We start from the raw sequence: 19,086 nt of genomic DNA, 5'->3' as shown, positions 1-19,086 counted from the left end.
CTTTTGATAACTTCTGAGTGGAGGAGCATGTGTATTGAAGCAATCCTTGACATAAAGCAACAATGAAGAAATACTGCTCTGTGAATGATAGCTAGAAGAAGAGCAAATTGCTGGAACAAAATCAGCTCTCTGATGGTTCAGAGCTAGGTGCATAATTTTGGGTTCTCATTCGCATTCCTCGGAGAACTCTGTAGACTGAAATGTGCAGAAAGTCCAATGCTCCTGTACCTTAAAGTACATCTCTTGATAATTTTTGTCTCAGATCAGATTAATTTTTGAAGTTGGAAGCTTTCCAAGGTGACACTTTGCATTTTACTTCTAATTCGGGTGATGAGTCCTTGCAACTGCCACAGATTTCATTTTCGGTATGAATTAAACACAACTTCTCTCTCTTTCTATTTGGTGTCAAAGTCCATGCCTCAAGAGCACTGACAGGTTTAGATAGAAAAATTGGATTTTCACCACATCAGTTGAGAAGAAATTTTGTGGTTTTATCGTTCTTTAACCAGCTCTGTCATCTTATAGAAGTTTTCTGTGCACTGCATTATCTAAGGAAAAATCAGAGTTTGTTTGGAAAACCCTGACTTATGTTTAAAGGATGATTTTGCATCCCAACACAGAGATATGCTACTGTGAAAATCTCATTGTTTAAAGCCCCATGGATCACTGCACGAAGATTAGAAGGAACTTACGTGCTTGACTGAAAAATTGCTTTCCTGGTATGGTAATACCCAGATATGTAGCCCAGTCAGGCTCATGAACAGATCACATAGAATGAAAATCTTGTTATCCAGTGTCTTGCTTGATTAGGTAGAATCAAACTTTGTAGTGGAGAGTTTAAAAAGAAAACAAAAAGTGCCGTTTCACCTTAGCGCATTTAATGCAATCTATCTCTGAACGTTCTTACTTGAGCACAAGTGTAGGACCGGCAACATCCTTGTAGGTCTTGTCCTGGTAAAGAAACTGAGCATGGTAGCTGTAAGAACAGATCTGTTGATTTTACTCAAGAAAACTTTGGGTACAAGTATGTTTTCTTTTTTTTTTTCTTTTAGTCCTAGTTGTACATGTCTAGTTTAAGGCTGCCTCTTGCTAAATATAGTTTTTTTCAAAAGCTTTTTTTCTGACTTATCTTCGGAGTTTTTTGAGATATGCACATCAAGGGAACTGTAAAAGCACAAGAAAGTCGTCAGTTATTTGATTTGATTTTGTATTGTGGATTTCTTCCTTAAAGACCCAGTGAAGTCCCTAGACTTAAGGTTTTTTTCATGGATTTTTGTTGGATTTTTGCCTTGATGTAGACTGTAGCAGATGTTTATACCAAATATTCCCTGAGTAGCACTTCTGATTTCTTTTGCAAAGGCCTGGACAAAGGCTTTTTTTGGAAGGTCAGCTTCTGTTTGCTGTAAAAGCAAGATTACAAGTGTACGGCTTGGTTATGTATTTTCATCTTCTAAGAGAGTGCAGCTCCTTGTGAGATCAGAACCAGAAAAGGAATCATGTTACAAGACTTGAAGTTGGAAAAGTCACGCTCTCTGCGGGCTGTGACCATTAGGATGAGGTTATCCTGTGCAGGCAGTCTTATTACTCTGGGCCAAATTCAGATATACTGTAAACTGTTTAAATTTGCTGTAAGTCAAGAAAATACTCCTTAATAATAACTTTAGGAGGGAATACATATTGATATGAATTGAGGCTTCAGCCTAACATGCTTTCTCATATGCATACAATCTGAGTGTAGGCTTCTAGGCCATTGCTCTTGAATTAGAAATTCAAATATGGGTAATTTTAAGTTGTTCTGACTTGTGCTTAGTTTTAAAGAAATGAAAGTGCTTTTTGCTTAAGCACTGTGTTGTGGTGTGGAGATAGGGAGTTGAACTAACAGGATCTAGGATAATCTTAGGTGACAGTAATGTAAGAAAGAATATTTGCCGTTAAAGGGCATCCTTTTGTCTTTCAGTCTCTTCAGGCAGAGATCAGAGATGGCTGCTTAGTTTCTGTAGGAAAATAAGAATTTCCAGTACAGAATTTATTTATTTATTTTACACTGGTACCACGTGTGTGGTATGTTCTATTGTGCAGTTATGGAAACTGCATTCTGACTACATTTTTTGGTCACTGTATATATATTTTTGTCATTAATACAGGAACTGTTTCTGCTTAAGCAGTATGCATATTTATATATCTTGAATGTAGAGAACAGCATGACTTGCCTTTTGCCCATTTTCATCCTTTGAATTTTTTTTTAGGAAGCAAAACATAAATACACAATAGCCTGGTATGCAAAGGGAAGTATACTAGCAAAGTGGAAGGAAAGACATTCAGAAACATGCCTTCCTTTAGTAGAAAACCATTCTTCCCAGTATTGTGCTAGTCAGCCTTCCTCTGAACAAAGCCACTTCCATAGTATCTGTAATTCCTGCATGCAAATCATAACTTCTCAGAATATTCTTTAAAAGGCTTTTTAAACATTAGCTGTTGTATCTTGACATTTAATGTCCTCTGTGGTCATGTGGGAAGCCTGTGATAGAGCGAGGAATGTGTGAACCAGACCACTCAATGCCCAGTCTTCCTTCTGTCCCCTGTTGCCTTGAATTGGCTTTCTTTATTTTGCCAGTACACCATTCCTGATTATGAACATCATCGTCTCAGCAGGTTCCAACTGTGTTATTACAATTCAATGTATTCAGTACCTATTTTTCTTTAAGGTCACTAAAATGCGATACTTAAAAGGCACTGGCTTGCTTGAAGTATTTGGATCTTAAAATTTTTCCCATAGTCTATTATTACATGCCAAGTCAGTCTCAGCTCCTGGATATGCAGCATTCCCACATCTTCCTGCAGTTCTCCAGCTGAAGTCTGTGTTTAGCCAAAGTATTACCTCATTCATCATCCAGAAGGGGTAGTTCCTCAGCTCCCACTTTCATGTTCTGGTCGAGGGTGTATACAATGAGGCTCTAGGATGTAGCAAGTCTACATTCCTTTTCTTCTCTCCTCATTATGGATCCTAATGTGTGTAAATCTATTGCAAGCCATTTAAATGGTAGGCCTACATGGCTATCTGTGTGAATGAAGAAATTACACATGATGTATAGATTGCTGTCAGTTCTGCAAGTGTTAAAACCCTTTCTTCTCCTGCATTTGGTCAGTTAAATTTGCGTTAATTGAATTCCTGTTTTATTCTAGTCCTTCCGTCAGCTGGGTCAAGAACTTTGCTTTCTCTGTGATGGAGTTAGCTTGTATTGAATTTGAGAAGTAACTTCTAAATTGTCCTTATAATAGATTGCAGAGACTGTGAGGACAAGCAGTCAAATTCTTGATTAGCTGTTCTGCCAGAGAAGAATAGCAATGAGTCAAAACTATGGATGTCTTCCCAGGCAAGAATTTAGTGTTATTCCAAGGAGCTCTTTTTAAAGCCATTTTCCCTAGTAGTAATAAGTAAAGCAACTTTTAAGCAGACAAAATACCTCTCTTAAAATGAAATATGATGCTCCAGGGTGGTGGTAAAAGAAAATATTATTTCTGGTTCAAGTCACATGTAACAGATCATGGCTGTTAAAGCCCTTTGTCGGTAGAATGAATCTGTATTGACTGCCTGCTTTCTCTTGCGGGTCATTAGCTTGTCTGTTAATTGGAAAGCTTGTGAGGGGCTTCTCTGTGATGGTGTTTTATGGTAGAAGAAAACAACCCAGGAATAAACTTAGTTAAAAGCCGTTCATAGTTAGTAACTATGGCTCATTCGTACACAGGTTTTGATTGCTGCATGTGAATTGTATGATGGGCTAATCTCTAAAAAGGGATAAGGGTTTCCTGCGGTATCACTCTGAAGGCTAACAAGGATTCGAAACAGAATACTACTGTGAAATTCATGCTATAAATACGCTTGTAAGAGCCTGCATGAATGCTGTAACTGTAACAAAAGGATTCTTTAGATTCAAGTCTGTGGTTAATGTGGCTATCGCTGGCTTGAGTCAAAATGATTTGCTAATGATATTCTTTATTGATATGTGTCAGATTAATATTAAATTCTCTTAAAAGTATGGTTCTGCAAAATTCTCTTACAACTGTAGTTCTGCTGTCATTGAAATAGCAGCATGCAATTCCTTATTTATTTTTCAGTGACTGGATAGATGCTCATAAAAAAGAAATCTGGGTATAAAGAGAGTGTTTTCTCCCACTCAGTGCCTGGACCTGAAAGTCTGCATGGGCCTATGCATCCTTCTTAGCAATACGGACTCTACAACTGGGGCTTAGTTTGTAATGCTGTTTTGGATGTATGGTTTAAAAAGAAATTAAAAATTGATCTCTCTTCCTGTTAGCTGTGTGAATTCTGCAGAGGAGTGAAACGTCATATGAACCTGGGGGGGCTTTCTGTGAGGAAGGTAAACAGATAAGAGGAAAGGCACATGGAAGAGATTTATTAAATAGAGGTGCCATCTTTATATTGTTGTTCTTCTGGCTATAACTGCACTTTACATTTTATTATGGCCTGGGTCTTTAGAGTTGAATTTTATAAGGCAGTTTCAGAACAATTGGGTCGGTCACCCATTATTCATTCAATTACACACCGCAGCCTTACTGCTCCCCATTGACATCTGTACACAAAGCACAGCTCTTTTTTACATAACCTAACCAGCTCAGACGCCGATTGTGGGAGATATTGAAAGTCACTGGGAGCTCCAGAGCCTGAGAAAAGAAATGGCTAAATAGTTCATTCCCTCTGGCGTGCCCAGAGGCAAGCAGGAAGCTGATAATGGCATCATTACACATGTAATATTTTGTGTTTTGCCCTTATATTGCTGTAGAAAAGGGAGAAATTGGAGACTGCTATGTGGGAAATGTTGTTAAGCCACTTTTACATAGCTAGCCAGCTGTATTTGTTTGTTGCCTTACACAGGCGTTGACTTACACTGTCTGAGCTATTTCTGAGGGGAGTGCCTCATCTGGAGTTGGAGGGACCCCCATGTGCTGTGGTGGTAATGAGGTGACTGGCCTTGCTGGGCTGTAGATTGAAAAGGTGTGTGCTCCATGAAGCAGAGCGTTAGGGAAAGCAATACAAATAGCTGTCTCATTAACGTGATTAAATGATAGGCTGGACAGCTGAACTCTGCCTCTGAGGCTGTCTCACTCCTGTGTGCAGCTGGGCAAGATGGTCCAGCCTTCCTGTAGGTGATCAGTAACAGAGTGCAAGTCCAACTTCATGTGCTTTGGGGTTCAGACTTACATAAATGCTGACTCTTGAAACAGTCAGTGCTGGGCTTGGAAAATATGAAGGAGCAAGTTCTCAAAAGAAAACTGAAATGCATAGAGGTAGGCAGCAGAGACCGTGTGCATGTCAAAACGGGCACTCAGTCTTAATGTGCTTTCTGAATAACAGTGACTTGCATTTCTTCCACCTGTAAAACGAATACAGTGCTGCCTTACCTTGTGAGAGTATCATTGAAATAAATCCAGTGATGTTTCTGAAATGTTTGGATACTTCAGTGCCGAGCACTAAAGAAAAGCTCAGAAATAAATTAATAGTTCTATGTTCGGGAAGAATATCAGCGGTAGGTTGTGAAAGAAGTACAATTTTTATAATGCAGCTAAAAGGAAGAAGTGAAGTGCTGCTGGTGGGGAGTGCTGACTGTCATGTACACTGAATTGAGGCGTCTGACAGAAAAGAAAATAGCTTGTGATAAAGTAATTGAACAGCGTATAAAAGTGCACGCCTGCGAAGTAAGAGGGAGGGAAGTATTAAAGTTGCAAAAATAATCTCTATACTAACTCCTAATCTTTGGTTTATGGATTTTTGAATTTTATGTTAAAAATATTACTTGTGAATTTATTTACAAGCACCAAAGGCACAGGTTTATGTTAGGTTTGGTAATATCAAAGTAGGAAACCTAGCTGTTTTTATATGTGGAAGGAAACCTTGAATTTGTTCATGTAAGCATCGATGATGCCTCAATTTCAGCCCACTGTTGAATCAATTTGGTACAAATATTTTGTAGGCTTTTATTAAACTAAGCAGAGGAACAAGTGACTGCAGTTGAACTTTTCCTGGCAGAGTTGGAAACTGCATTATAAGAGGATAGTTAACTGCAAGCTCTTTGTGTCAGAAACACCTTTGTGTTAGGTGTTCGGATGGTAGCCTAGCAAAGCACCTGTCCTGGACACTGCTGGGAATTTCTAAGTTATTATGGTTACACAAATAAAATGCATATAAACTCATTAATTAAGAACTGTAAAGGTAGCGTACAAACCATTTTGCAAACAAACAGGATTAAGTGGGTAGAAATTGGGTGGAAGAAATGTTGGTTAGTCACTAGCAACACTGAAACCAGATACACAGATTTTTGTCTTGGTATTGTCTCTTTTGTGTTAGTATGAGTCATCTTAAAGCCTATGTGCTTCCATATGAAAATGTGTCTTGTGTAGCAGACCATGATGAGCAAAGAAAGTCAACTTTATTTTATTTTGTTTTATTTTAATCCCTTCTAGCCTCCAGGAAAAAGAACAATCATTCAGCATGTCCATTAAAGAAATTACTGCCAAAGTAAGTACATGCTAGTTTTCAGTTCTTCAGAATATTTAGAGAAGCAAATAATAGCTTATATCTTAATAAATTGTCTGTGTTGTAGAAAGCTGGTTTTGTGGTGTTTCTTCTAAGCAGATTTTGCATGTAAATATTTTTAAACATACGCTCCAAAAAAAACCCTCAACTTACATTTGGACAGGCCACAGAGATTATGCTTAAGGAAGCAGATGGATTAATCTGTTGTTTCTTGGATTATGTTTACTAGTGATCAGTTTTCTCACTGGTCTCAATTTAGGAACAGACTCCTTAGCTTCATGAAACAAAATTCTGGTCACAGCTGAATGTTTTCACTCTTAATACAGAGCCTCTTACTTTCCTAGCTGACTGGTTTCATTGGTGTGAAGGAAGAGCATAAATGAAGTACCTCTCTTTCCCACCCTTTCACTAATAATAAACTAGCAATCTAATTCTCATCCCCCTTTAAAAATACAAAGAAAAGTGATGTGGCATATTTGGCTTACCTTTTGTTTCTAACCAGAGGTGCTAATACTTTTCCTTTAATTTTCTTATTTCTCATGGCCTCCTTCCAAGAAAGAGACTACTAAAGTTTTATTTTTATTTCAGAATGGCTCACGTAGCCACAAAGCACCTTTTCTTCAGCAGTGCTCTAGAAAAAAGATCCATTTATTGTAGCTAATTCATATAGGTCTATATGGAACAGGGAGTGGAAAATATTTCTGGGTTTTGATCAGTAATGAATTTATACTCTGAAATAAGTTTATTTTTCATGTTCTTTCTCTAATAGCACTCACCAAAATTAGTGAAAATTTTATCCTTTACAATCTGTTCTTCCTAATCATCTTGACCAACGCTTTTAGCATGCACTGTTAAGAAGACCATTTAAAGACTGTGTCTCAATACCCCTTCTTCCTTCTCTCCTACTTTGAGCTCATTCTCCTCTATTCCTTGCTTATGCACACATCTTGGGGAAAATTAGTATAGACCATTATAACATGATGCTCCACCCTGTATTTTTTAAATAGCTATGAATGACTATCAAGAAAAAGATTGTAATTGACCTACAGCTCATCTACTAAAATGAATGAAGCATTTGATACCTCAAAGTGATGTGTTGTTTCAAGCTATCTGCAAGCTAAAACATAAGTTACAGATGTTGCCTTCTCTCCTGAAAATGTGTGCCTCTTGAAGTTTTATTTTATAACTGTAGTATCTAGAGACTTTTTCAATAAGAGCTGAAACATTGGGTAGCAATTGAGAAGTCTGCGAGATAGAATTCCACAGCCTGTTTGTTTCTTTAAATATTCAATAGATAAAATATTATTTTAATTTCATTCCATTCCTATGTGATGGCTGTTATTTATTAGAGAAGATAAATAGGAAGCACGTAATGAGACTCCTCCAAATCATTTATTATTTTATTTATTCAGATAATCTCATCCTATTATTTTCTTTTCAAACTGAGTAGAGCTGGTCTTTTAAAACTTTTCATTGTATGGGGAAAACACTACTTTGTCAAAGATATTTTCTTTCCCCCTGAGCCACTAGTATTTCTATGGCCTTTTCTGCCTCATCTATGTTGTTTTCAGCTGAGGCTGCAAAAGCTAAGGTTCGCCTGTTAATGAAGGGAACAATCTCCCTTATCCACAGAAATCTCCCTTCCTTCAGAAATTAATATGTGCTTTTGCTAACGGCACAATTGTGCTGTATGGGAGATCCAGGTGGACTACCCTTTTCTTCAGGCAGTGTAAAAAGAATTTCTGTCTTTTCCAAGATACTGTTGTAAAGAAATATGAAGGCTACTGAAAACATTTTTTTCTTGAGATGGAGGAAGAGTAAATTTCAGTGCTTTAGTTGGTGTCCTTGTCCCTGTTTCTGCTGCTTTACATTAATATCGTATGCTGGAAAGATGGAAGATGACAATGGGCAAATTTGCTTTTGATATTTTGCTGCTTTTCACCTTGATTCCACATATCTTTGCTAACCAGCATCCTACTGGTTTCAGATAGACTGCTTTTTTGAGTAATGTTTATGTGTCTGAACGCAGATTTGTAAGGCATATTCCTAAAGAAGAGCCTTTTTTTGGAAAGTCTGCAAAACACCCCCCAAACCACTGAAGAGGATTTTTAAATAGATACAGTAATATTTGGCTGTAAAGAACTTCCCTGAAACTGAAAGAGAGTTTTTTTAGACTTGAAGCTCGCTGCTCCACGGGCTGCAGCAGAGCTGGTCACGAAGAACAGGGAAGGGGCATCGCTGGGGTCACAGGCACAGGTGATTGCAGTCAGACCGGTTAGTGGAGGATGGCGCGTTCCCTGGGAGCAACGGAGGATGCTGGCTTTGCGAATGTTCATCGTCTTTGTTAGCTTAGAAATAACCTTTCCTTAGTGGCTCAATAAGCTACTATAATGAATAATGGTAGCTGTTATTAAGATAAAATAATTAGAAAAGATGAAAAGAATTGGAGCTTGTAGAGTAGAACTGATGTAACACAGAAGCAGTCCTATTAGTTTAAGGATGTTACACTATTTTGCCTCTTCCAGTAGCTCGTTTAGTTTTGTCGAACTATGCCATATGATAGCTCTGAAGATTAATGTTGTTCATTTATCTACAGAATACACGTGACATAGATACAAGCAGAGGCTCAGTAACGTACTTATCTCATGTTCCAGAAGAATCATCTCTTAGAGGCAGTTAGAGGAACTGCCTTTCAGCCTCTGGTCCCTGCATTTGGTCCATTAGTAGAGTGCCAGCGAGCTTCATTCTGGCAGTAGTGCTTACAAAGTGGACAGTGTTCACTAGAAACTGATTAAACCTCCCAGCTTATTTTGCATAATTGCCAAACAGCTGTCTAGTAGTAATGACTTTAAGTTACTACCAGCATGGGATATATTCATGCAGTTTTCCTGGAGCTGAAAGACTCCCCATCTAATTCCAATTCACTGAGCCATTCAGTACCCCTAAAGAGAGAGCGCTGCTTAGAAAGAATTCATTAAAAATTTTCAGATTTATTTTGGAGATGTGAGACAGAAATGGCCTTTGGGTTCTTTGGGCACTTTTATTCACCTCTGACAGGTTGGGTTTTTTTAAAACATTTTAAGTGAATTAGTAGGCAAGTCACTTAGAAGGGGGTACTGAAACAAAGTAAAATATCTGGGAATTGAAAAAATTATAGTAGGTGCAGAAGTGATGACATATATATGTTTTTAAATTAATAGGAAGACTCTGAAGTCTTCAGATAGTAACAGTTACTGCTTGGAGGATAGTTCTGTTGACTCAAGAAAAAAATATGACCCATTTATGGTTAACAGATGCTCTCGGCTAAAGCAAGAGGGTATTATCCATTTAAAAGGATTTACAGTTAGTGTCATATCTAAGTTATTATACTTTAATTGTACACACAAATAAGCCAGTAGAGCTGTAAGGTTTTTGGTCTTAAAAAGTGAAGTGATAGCTGTGCTTCTATTAATAAGCATGGTATATACACTTGTTTTGGGGGGGAGTCAAGGAGGGCAGGGAAACTTTCCTCTGGAGATTTCATTTCACATCTCATCTCTTCACAACTGGCCTATGCCTGTCTTGACTATGGCTTTACCCTTAGTTCCAATGAATGCAATGTTTTCTCAAGTGTCAGCTACAATTTGAAGCAAGTGTTTGATGTCTGCCTTCAGAACAAGGGATTTGCCTTAGCTTGATGAGGGATTTTTCTGTTCGTTCATTTTGCTTTCCTTCACAAATGATGCAATATGGAGTAAGAATCAACATTTTTCAATATGTGGGAGTTGTATGAATTGTGTATGCTGTATAAGGTCCTTCTGAGGTGGTAATGTATACGTAAATGAAAAGTACAGAAACAGTTGAACTTCCTTTTTTCCTTCTCTCTCCATGTTTTTAATACTGATTTAAGTCCTGATTCATTGCTGAAGGAACTTCCAGTTAAAAAGATAAAAAAGAGAGGGAGGGAAAGTCAGAAACCGGAACCCCAGTCAGCTCTGTCTCCGAATTGTGAAACGAAGTACAGTGTTGAGCTGGTATAGCCTTATTTATTGCCTGTGCAGAGAATTAACAATGGCTGCTTTGCCTTTTCTCAGTTAAGATGTGCAGCATGGCATATTTTGTATATCACAGAAGTTATAGGGATTTTTATGGCATCTTAAACTCCAAACATTGGCTTATTTATGCTCCACTCCAGGCATCGCTGTTAATGCTGAAACTGTACAGAATTTGGAAGATGGCCTTTCTTCTATGTGCAGCCTCAGTGTCTAGTAGTGAAACGTGTCCCCTCTCATGCAGGTAGCTAATGCTAATACCGTTCCCTATTTTTATAATAGAATGTACGCCAAAGCCTGGAAATTTTGATTCATATTGAGTATTTCTGTAAAGACATCACTTTTTATTAAGTTTCTTTACCTTGCTGTAGGTGTTATGTTGTGTCTGTAAACGAAGAACATTTGAAGCCCCATTTAAATTGCCTTATACTTTTACATGAATTAATTGTATATCATGGCTGTCTGCCTCAATCTAGGTTTGCACGAGTCAGAAACTCTGCAGTACTTTGAGGAGGAAAGTGAGTGATATTGAGACTCAACTACCGGCTCTACTTGAAGCCAAAATGCTGGCTGTTTCAGGTAAGTTTTAAGTGATGAGAAGGACTAACATTGATGAGTGGTGCGTTAGAGCAGCTGTTGACCTTTTCATAGCTGAGACTTCGTAGGAAAAGTTGTTGATGTGCACTTGCGTAGATCCCTTGAAGTCATGGTGAGCCTGGCAGAACTGGGCTACGTCATGCCTTGTGTAAGGTACTTCAGGCCCCTCTCCATGGTTGGGAACTACTGGCAAAGCTGATGTCATGTGGTAGGTAGTAAACGTACAAACAACATGATATTTTTCCATAGGTGAAATTGATAAATAATTATCAATAGCTGTTCCTGGATCCTACAGGTTATATGCCTAGAGCTCTCTAGCTAAGAGCATAAGTTTACAACAAAGGTGTAATAATTACAAGTGTGGCTTTAAATGACACTTTAAAATGGAATACAGTAATTGGCAGCTTCTGCTGTCTGGATCATTAAACAACTGATGTTGGCAGCAAAAGAGCAATTTGGTCTTTGGAGCACTCGTGCATGTTATTTACAACCAGTAAAACATTGAAATGTGATTACAGAGTCTGATACATAACAGCTTTACATGCCACTTACTTGGGATTACTGCACTGTTCACTAAGGAAAAAAGGTAAAGCACAGTTCTGTCTCTTAATTTTGAAGAGGTGGGTTTTCTAATTCAGCAAATTGTTTGCAGATGTGTAAGTAGGTGTCTCTTTGCTAGACACCTGCTTCAGAGAGGAAGCTGGATAGGAGGGAATATAGATTTGGGTACAAGGAATTTTCCAGTGTTAGTAAAGAAAGTAAAGAAAGGCTAGGGGGTTTTTAATACATGTCAAGGTGACGTGTTGTAGGTACCTGTTGGTGATTTACCTTCTCAATTAGATACAAGAATCTAGTACCAGCACACACAAATCATTTTAAAATGAAACCTTGTGCAGTGTCACATGGTTGGTTTGACAGAAGTGGGTAACATCAGGCCTGAGCAAAATCCTAAAGGAAATTAAGGACCAGATCTTGTATTGGTGCTAAGCATGCTCAATTTCCTTGCTTCTCATAACACCTTTTCAAAATGGAAACCCTCTCTATTTCTCTGTGCACCTGCAAGAGGTAAGCGGAGCAATCACCCTTTTCTGCCTGTGGGCTGTTTGAATGAAGGTAATTTTCTTGCTTTCAGAAATGGGGTCAAAGTTTTTCCTAGCCATTTTATGACTTTAGTGAGAACAAAATAGCCCATAAACTAGATGAGCAACTGCTTCACGCTGCCAGCAGGAAGCAGTTGGCCAGAGAACATATACCTCAGTCTGATGCTTTCAGAGAGTAAATGACAACTTGAGGACTATTTCCAAAACATTCATAACAATATTTTATACTTGTTACCTCTTGAAAGAGGTTGCTTGTTTCAGGAATGAGTTCAAAAGACAATTTCATGCTGATGTTTCTATGGTTTTCGCAGTACTGTGACTATGATTGCCTTTGACTTGGGCTATTGATCCCACCACCTTTTTGGGGGGAGAAGCCCTAATTCCTACGTGACCACCCTCAGGTGCTTCCATGGTTTCTAACACAGCCATAACACTTGCATCTTTGCTGCTGCATGCATCTCCATCCCCTGCCTCCGCTGAGATGGAAGACCAAAGGACCTCACTAGGTCCCTCAAATGTTGGTATGCTGCCCCCAGGCTTATCTGTAGCGAGCCTGGTTTTATTCCTTTCCCCCTTCAAGTCTGGTTTAAAGCTCTTTCAATGAGACCTGCTAACTCCTGTGCTAGGATCCTTTTCCCCCCTTGAGACAGGTGTACCCCATCTGTCGCCAGCAGGCCTGGTGTTGTGTAGACCGACCCATGATCAAAAAATACAAAATTCTGCTGGTGACACCAGGCTCGGAGCCAGGCATTGATCTGCTGGCTCTTCCTCTTTCTTCCCTCATTACTCCCTGCACCTGGAAGGATAGAAAAGAACACTACTTGTGCTCCTGATCCCTTAACCAGTCAAGAAGTATCAGTGCTATTTCTTAGCACTGATAATAAGCACTGTTTCTTTTTTTATTCTTACTCTGAAAAACTCTTACTTCAGGGAATTTTCATGACTGTGAATGGTACAATCCTAAGTTGTTACTAAGACAAAATTCTGGAGGGAACTGGTTGAAAATCAAGGACAAAAGGTAATTTGGTGACAGTGGATACATTGTAAGAAACGGATACATTTAGTTGATGTGATGGCATTTGTTAATGTTAAATGCAGAGTAGTATGCAGAGGATACAGGGGGGAAAGATAGGAATCAAAAATATTACTCTCTAAAGACCTGAAAGTAAAAAAAAAAAAAAAAAAAAAATTCTGAAAAAAAATGGAAATATTTTTGTCTTAGAGCATGAAGTGATAAAATCAGAAAAGCCAGCATGCAGAATGAATTGCAGCTAGCAGAGAAACAAGTGAGGAAGAAAAGATTGGTAAATGCAGAAAAGAAAAGAGGAGGGAGGAGATAAAAATAGCTTTTTTTTTTTTTTTTTACTTAAGGTAAAAACAGTGAGCAGTGGGTAATATAGAGAAGGCTTAAGTATTCAGTTTCTCTGTGTTCCTGTGTTAGGCATAAATGAACAACACCTCTTAAATAAGGCATAATTAAGAAGTAGGTCTTAACCTTTTAAATATTGGTTAAGATTTAAGCAAGATACTGTATGTACGTATCCCCTGAACTGTCAGGCAGGTAACAGAACGTTAATCAACAGTGTGGATATATTAAATCATTAGAAGGTGGGAGAATCTTCAGTTGGGTAATATGCAATTATTTAAGGAGTAGCATGGAATTCAGAGGGAATTATAATGTGTATATATAAATATGCAGTAAGAATAAAGTTTGGTGCTCATAGTTAGAGGTTTTAATTTAGTCTGGAAGCATCAGGCAGGGATAAACGTCTGTTATTTCTGCTTTTTTACCATAGCAGTTAGATTGTTCATTCAAACAATTTCCTCAAACAACAGGAATAATGGATACTGAGAACAACTGTTTTTCTCTAACAGATGTTGCATCGTTTTTGTTTAATGTAGCATTTTCCTTGAGGAAGCAGAGTTAAGTAATTTTGGAACAGTGTCAAAGCAAAAAGGTAACTGAATGCAGTTGCACACATCTGGATTTATGTATCCCAAAAGTTAAGTTAGATGAGCTTAAGAATATAGTTATTAAGTGATACGTTAGTTTTCAGAGCTTACTTGTGATGACTTAATGATGTGATGACTTGGAGAGCATGATATATACCTCAGCCTTTGATGGATACCTTGATAGCTTCAGACAACATTCATCTTCTACATGAACTGTACTTTCTATTCGAAACATGTTGATTTACAGTATAGGTGTAATTGCACCAGAAAATGTAAGAATATAGCCTATCTTGTTTTGCGAGGAAAGTACCACAATAAATATAAAGTAAGCATAACAATTCTATTACTCCTGTCAATACCAATATCTTGGATTTTAAGACTGTATAATAAACAATACTGTAAAGACATAAGAGATGATGCTACATATGTAAATGTCTCTTCTCTCTTATTTCTTCCTTGGAAGAAGTGTAAAATTAAATTTGGAGGAGAAAGAAAGAAGGTTTGGGAATCTTTGGATTATTGAATGTCATAGAATAAATACAGTAGATTAATTAAATCCCAGTGAGGTTTCATATGGGGGAAAAAAAAAAGGCGCCTGTACTTAAATGTTCAAGAGGTATTTCTATCAACATTTACAATTCGGGTCCTTTATATCAACAACTCCTGTACTTCTGATTGGCATTTGCCTGTTCTGATAAATAACTTGCAGTTAATACTCCTGAGATGCTAGTCCAGAATTTTTCTCCAAACATAATTAGTAGAATCTTACTATATTGTTCACGGTTTTTAAGTCAGTAACTTTAGCTAATTATAGCCAACAAGTACTCCTGATTGCATGAGATGTTACTGTTGACATATACATTTGTAAATACTTATCGATGAAATCTTATGGTTTAGCATCTAGTAGATTTTTTTTTTTATTAAAACAAAACACCTCAGTGCTTAGAAACCTGCATGTGATTATTGTAACAGCTGCTTCTTACAGTAGCTCTTAATATGCTTATAAAAATTTTGTCGTCAGTTATGGGAAGACCATGGCAGTACATGATACTCTGTTCTTTCTGTTAGCATCATGTGTCTATTTAGCATGAAATTTTGGGGGGGAATAAATTGCAGATGAAATAATCCTAAGCCAGTAAGAAAATTCAAATCGGATGATATGTAAGCAAGTGTGAATGTAACTGTAGAAATATTAAAATTTATTTTCCTACTTTAGGCTGTTTTGCAGGAGAGCAAATAATATGTGAGAAATGGTGTGTTTCTCATTTTTCCTTAGTGAGAAAATAGTTTGGGAATAGGAGGGAGGATGTAAACTAAAATGAATTTTTGGTCATCGTTTTGTCAGTTTCCTATATTTGAATAAAAGAGGTTGTTTAATATATTTTACAATGTCTTCATATACTCTATGTGAATTCTTTTTCTCTTGAAAATGTGTAATAGCATGGGACTAGATAGCCAGAAAGTGGCTAGCAGGGAGCTAAGCAGACGTGAATGAAAAACGGAATTCATTATGTAGTTATCTATGAAATGCATGTCATTACCTTTTCTTATGTCTTTGCAAATACAAATTAGATCCAAACATGGAAGTTAAAATGAGGTGACTTGTGTGTAGCTAAAAAAATAACAACTTTCTCATCTTAAGACTGTCTACACTAGTAAGAGATATTGTGTTATCATCCTATAATTAGCACTATCTCTATTTCATTAAATACCTGCAAGTGGGAGCTGATTGGAAATACAGTTGTGGGATGATTTCTAGAAGTACAACGAAAAGAGGTTTTTTTCCCTGTGTCAGTCTAGAAGTGTAGTTTATAAATAGCACGACATAAATACTAGATAGCATATTTTCACAAAACTTAATGCTGGAACGGTTGCCTTTTTGCCTGCTCTTTGATGCTCATTTAGGGCAAGTTCTGCACGGCTCAGAAAGCAGCTGTAACAAAAAAGCCGCCAGCCTTTCAGCTTTGGTGCTAAGCATTCCTGTTGGGAATGAGTATGTTAGAGAGGGGACAGAGCAGTCAGGCTGGAAGATGCCAGTGCAGGCTGAAGGACATTTTCAGCCATACATCTGTGTGTTTTGGTAATGTGGATGTCTTGTTTTGATGCCTGTGCTGTATTTTGTTATTTCATGCAGAAATATGTATGGGCATAAAGTTCTTGACATGATGTTGAGATCTTCCGCAGACGTGCTACATACAGCTTGGAATTTGTCTTTCATCGGAAGGCAATGGTGCTCCTGTTTTTTTAATCTTTCATGTTTCTGAGAACTGTTGTTTGGTAACAGTTGGAGAACTCAGCTAGCCTTAGAGGCAAAAATACCATTGCCGCTTTGTGCCTTCTTATGAAGGCTTAGTTTGTTGATAAATTGGAGTCTGATAGAGGCCTGTGTCTTGTCAGATGGCATTGCTGGTACCCCACTTTTAGATTTTTGTTTCCAGCAGTGGTCTGGGTTGATGGCTCAGAGGCATATTGAGATTAATTCTTCTTCATGCCTGTATTGCAATGTCTGACTCCAGCATGCAATGCTGTGGAATGGGGTGTCTTCCCACAATGGTCACTTTATGCTCCATGAAGTAAAATTTGCTACCGTGTATTGCTGCAAGTGATGTACTTTTTGGCAAGCCTGTTAACTCATTTTAAAAATAATGCCAGTGAGCCCCCCCAAACCCACTCCCAAACAGTCATGCAGACTGCAGACAGCTATGCTATTTGTCTTTTTATCTCATTTCCAAATGAGACTGCTGAATGTTACTGGCTTTCAGTAAACTTCGAGGATAATTTGTTGTAGCTGAAGTTCCAGCATTGGAACTCATTGCTTCTGTTGCAGAAGTCTGTCAGTCGTGTAACAACTTTTCTCCCCTGTTACCTAAGCTGCTGTCCCTGGAGCAGGAGAGAGGGTCAAGTAATCTCTTTGGCAGTTCCTTTTCTGGGGTTTTGTGCTCAAAGGAGAAATGCTGGATGGGGAGAGCTGTGAAGGGAAGGTGCTTTCACCCTATGGAAAGGCTGCTGTGGTCTGGAAGGGATGTGAGAAAACCCCTGTGTGGTCTGTGGAAGGGGACAATGATGTCCCTCTTTTCCACTGACTCTCCAGGGAGCCAAGGTGACCAACCTCTGAACCTCAGTGCGTGCACTTTTGGTGCCTAAACCTAGGTGGCATGAATATTTCTCTCCCTGATCCTTCCCTGGCTTTCTTTCCTGGCTTGGTTGGTAAAAAGGGGGGGTGATGATTTCATGCAACCCTTAAGATTGTGGAGATCAGGTCTAGGGTGTTTTCCCTACCCTCAGCATGTCCTTTCCTCTTCACTGGTAGTGGTAGTAAGTGGAGGCAAAGGCAAGTTTGAGGGGAGATGTAAAAGAACCAGAGATTGAAAGGCATCAAGCGAACGGGAGCTTTGAGGGAGGGAGGAGTGATTATATAGGGAAGCCTGTCTGCTCACATGTTGGTGCTGCTGGGTGACCCTTGAGCCTTGGAGTCACTTTCGGTTGGGCAGCCTTTACCATGCGGAAGGAGAATGATGTGTAACTCACAACAACCATTTATTGGCCAATACACATAGCAGATTGCTGGGACTAACGTGCTCCTGGGCTGTACTTGTCACCCACAGTGCGGGCACTTGAGAGCATCTGGTGTCCTGGCAGTCACCAGTGCTATTGCTCCTTGGAACAGGTTGTGTCTCAGTATTGCTGAATTGCCATCCTCCAAAGCCTCTGCCTTTTTCTTAAGGGTTTTTGTGCCTTTTCTCGTTGATAGTTTTCACTTGAGTCTTTGAGTTGTTATCAACTGATTTAAAATTTTATTGTTGTTGGGGTTTTTTGCCTCTTGTTTTTTTTGGATTCCTGGGTTGCTCTGTGGTGACTAATTCAGTCCAGGTACAAGAGGCTTTCTGTGGCAGAGAATTCATCCTCCAAGTGGGTGTCTGTGGGGTCTCTTGCCTGCTTCTAGATGGATTTTCTTTACCTTTCAGGATCACATCAATCATTTAGGTGCATTATGCTTCATTAAAAGTGTTGGCACATGTTATTACTTAAAAACAATAATTGTGATTCAAATATGCTGGAATTCTGTAAAATGTTTCAGGAGATGGTAGACGGTCCCTCATTTGCTATTTATTTTTTCAGAGGTGCAAAAACACTAGAAGTGCTTCCAAAATCTTCCATTTCTGTCATGTTTTTAGCTTTTTCTCTTTTCTTTGTGAGCAGCTGAATGTTATTTATTTTCTTAAATTTCTTTTCTGGTGTTGGAATCAGTTTGTATTCTCATTAATCACAGAGTGAAGGAGTTTCAGCTTTGAATTGCAGTGCCATTGATAAATACCATGGTGGCAAATGCCCTAAGCTAAAATGTAAATTTTCACTTTCTTATGTATTATTAAAGGTAGTGGTAGTCTATGAAGAATTAGCTTATAGATAATGATAACTAATGACCAGTCTGTTCTTTCCTGCATTAAAGCCAAAGTCCAGTATATATGCTTTGCTGTTACGCAAAAATTGTTCCTTTGCTTGTACTACCATGAACATAGTTTCAGTAGGGGTGGGACATACCTCTCTGCTTCAAGTATGAATAATAGAAACTACGACTGTATGTAATTTCTGGCATAAACATGAGAAAAAGTGGGAGTAAAAAAGTTGTGGGACATTAACTGTCTTGTGTTTTGAAGGGGAAATATTTAACAAAGCTTAAATAATAACACATTTGTTGGTTTTTTCAAAATGGGACAGATTTCAAACCATATTTTTAGTCAATTTGTTGCTGGCAAATGGTATCAAAATAATGATATGTTAGTTTAAGGCTACTAAATGGGCAACAATCTGCCCAATATAGTAAAATCTGACAATAAGCTGTTATAATGGA

At 38.2% G+C, this 19,086-nt stretch overlaps 1 protein-coding gene across 1 annotated transcript in view; it reads left to right on the top strand.

Annotated features, from left to right (window-relative positions):
• Window positions 1-19,086, top strand: part of DISC1 (DISC1 scaffold protein) — a gene marked incomplete at its 5' end in the record, with an annotated part of 189,232 nt that overhangs the window by 60,110 nt on the left and 110,036 nt on the right. The window contains 2 exon segments of the mRNA XM_082305578.1: window positions 6,481-6,535; window positions 11,061-11,163. Coding sequence (XP_082161704.1) covers window positions 6,481-6,535; window positions 11,061-11,163 — 158 coding nt within the window.

The sequence above is a fragment of the Platalea leucorodia genome (assembly GCF_965183815.1).
Source record: "Platalea leucorodia genome assembly, chromosome: 3".
In the NCBI taxonomy this organism is placed as follows: Eukaryota; Metazoa; Chordata; class Aves; order Pelecaniformes; family Threskiornithidae; genus Platalea; species Platalea leucorodia.
Note: the sequence above shows the minus strand (reverse complement) of the source record. Positions and strands in the feature narration are given on the sequence as shown.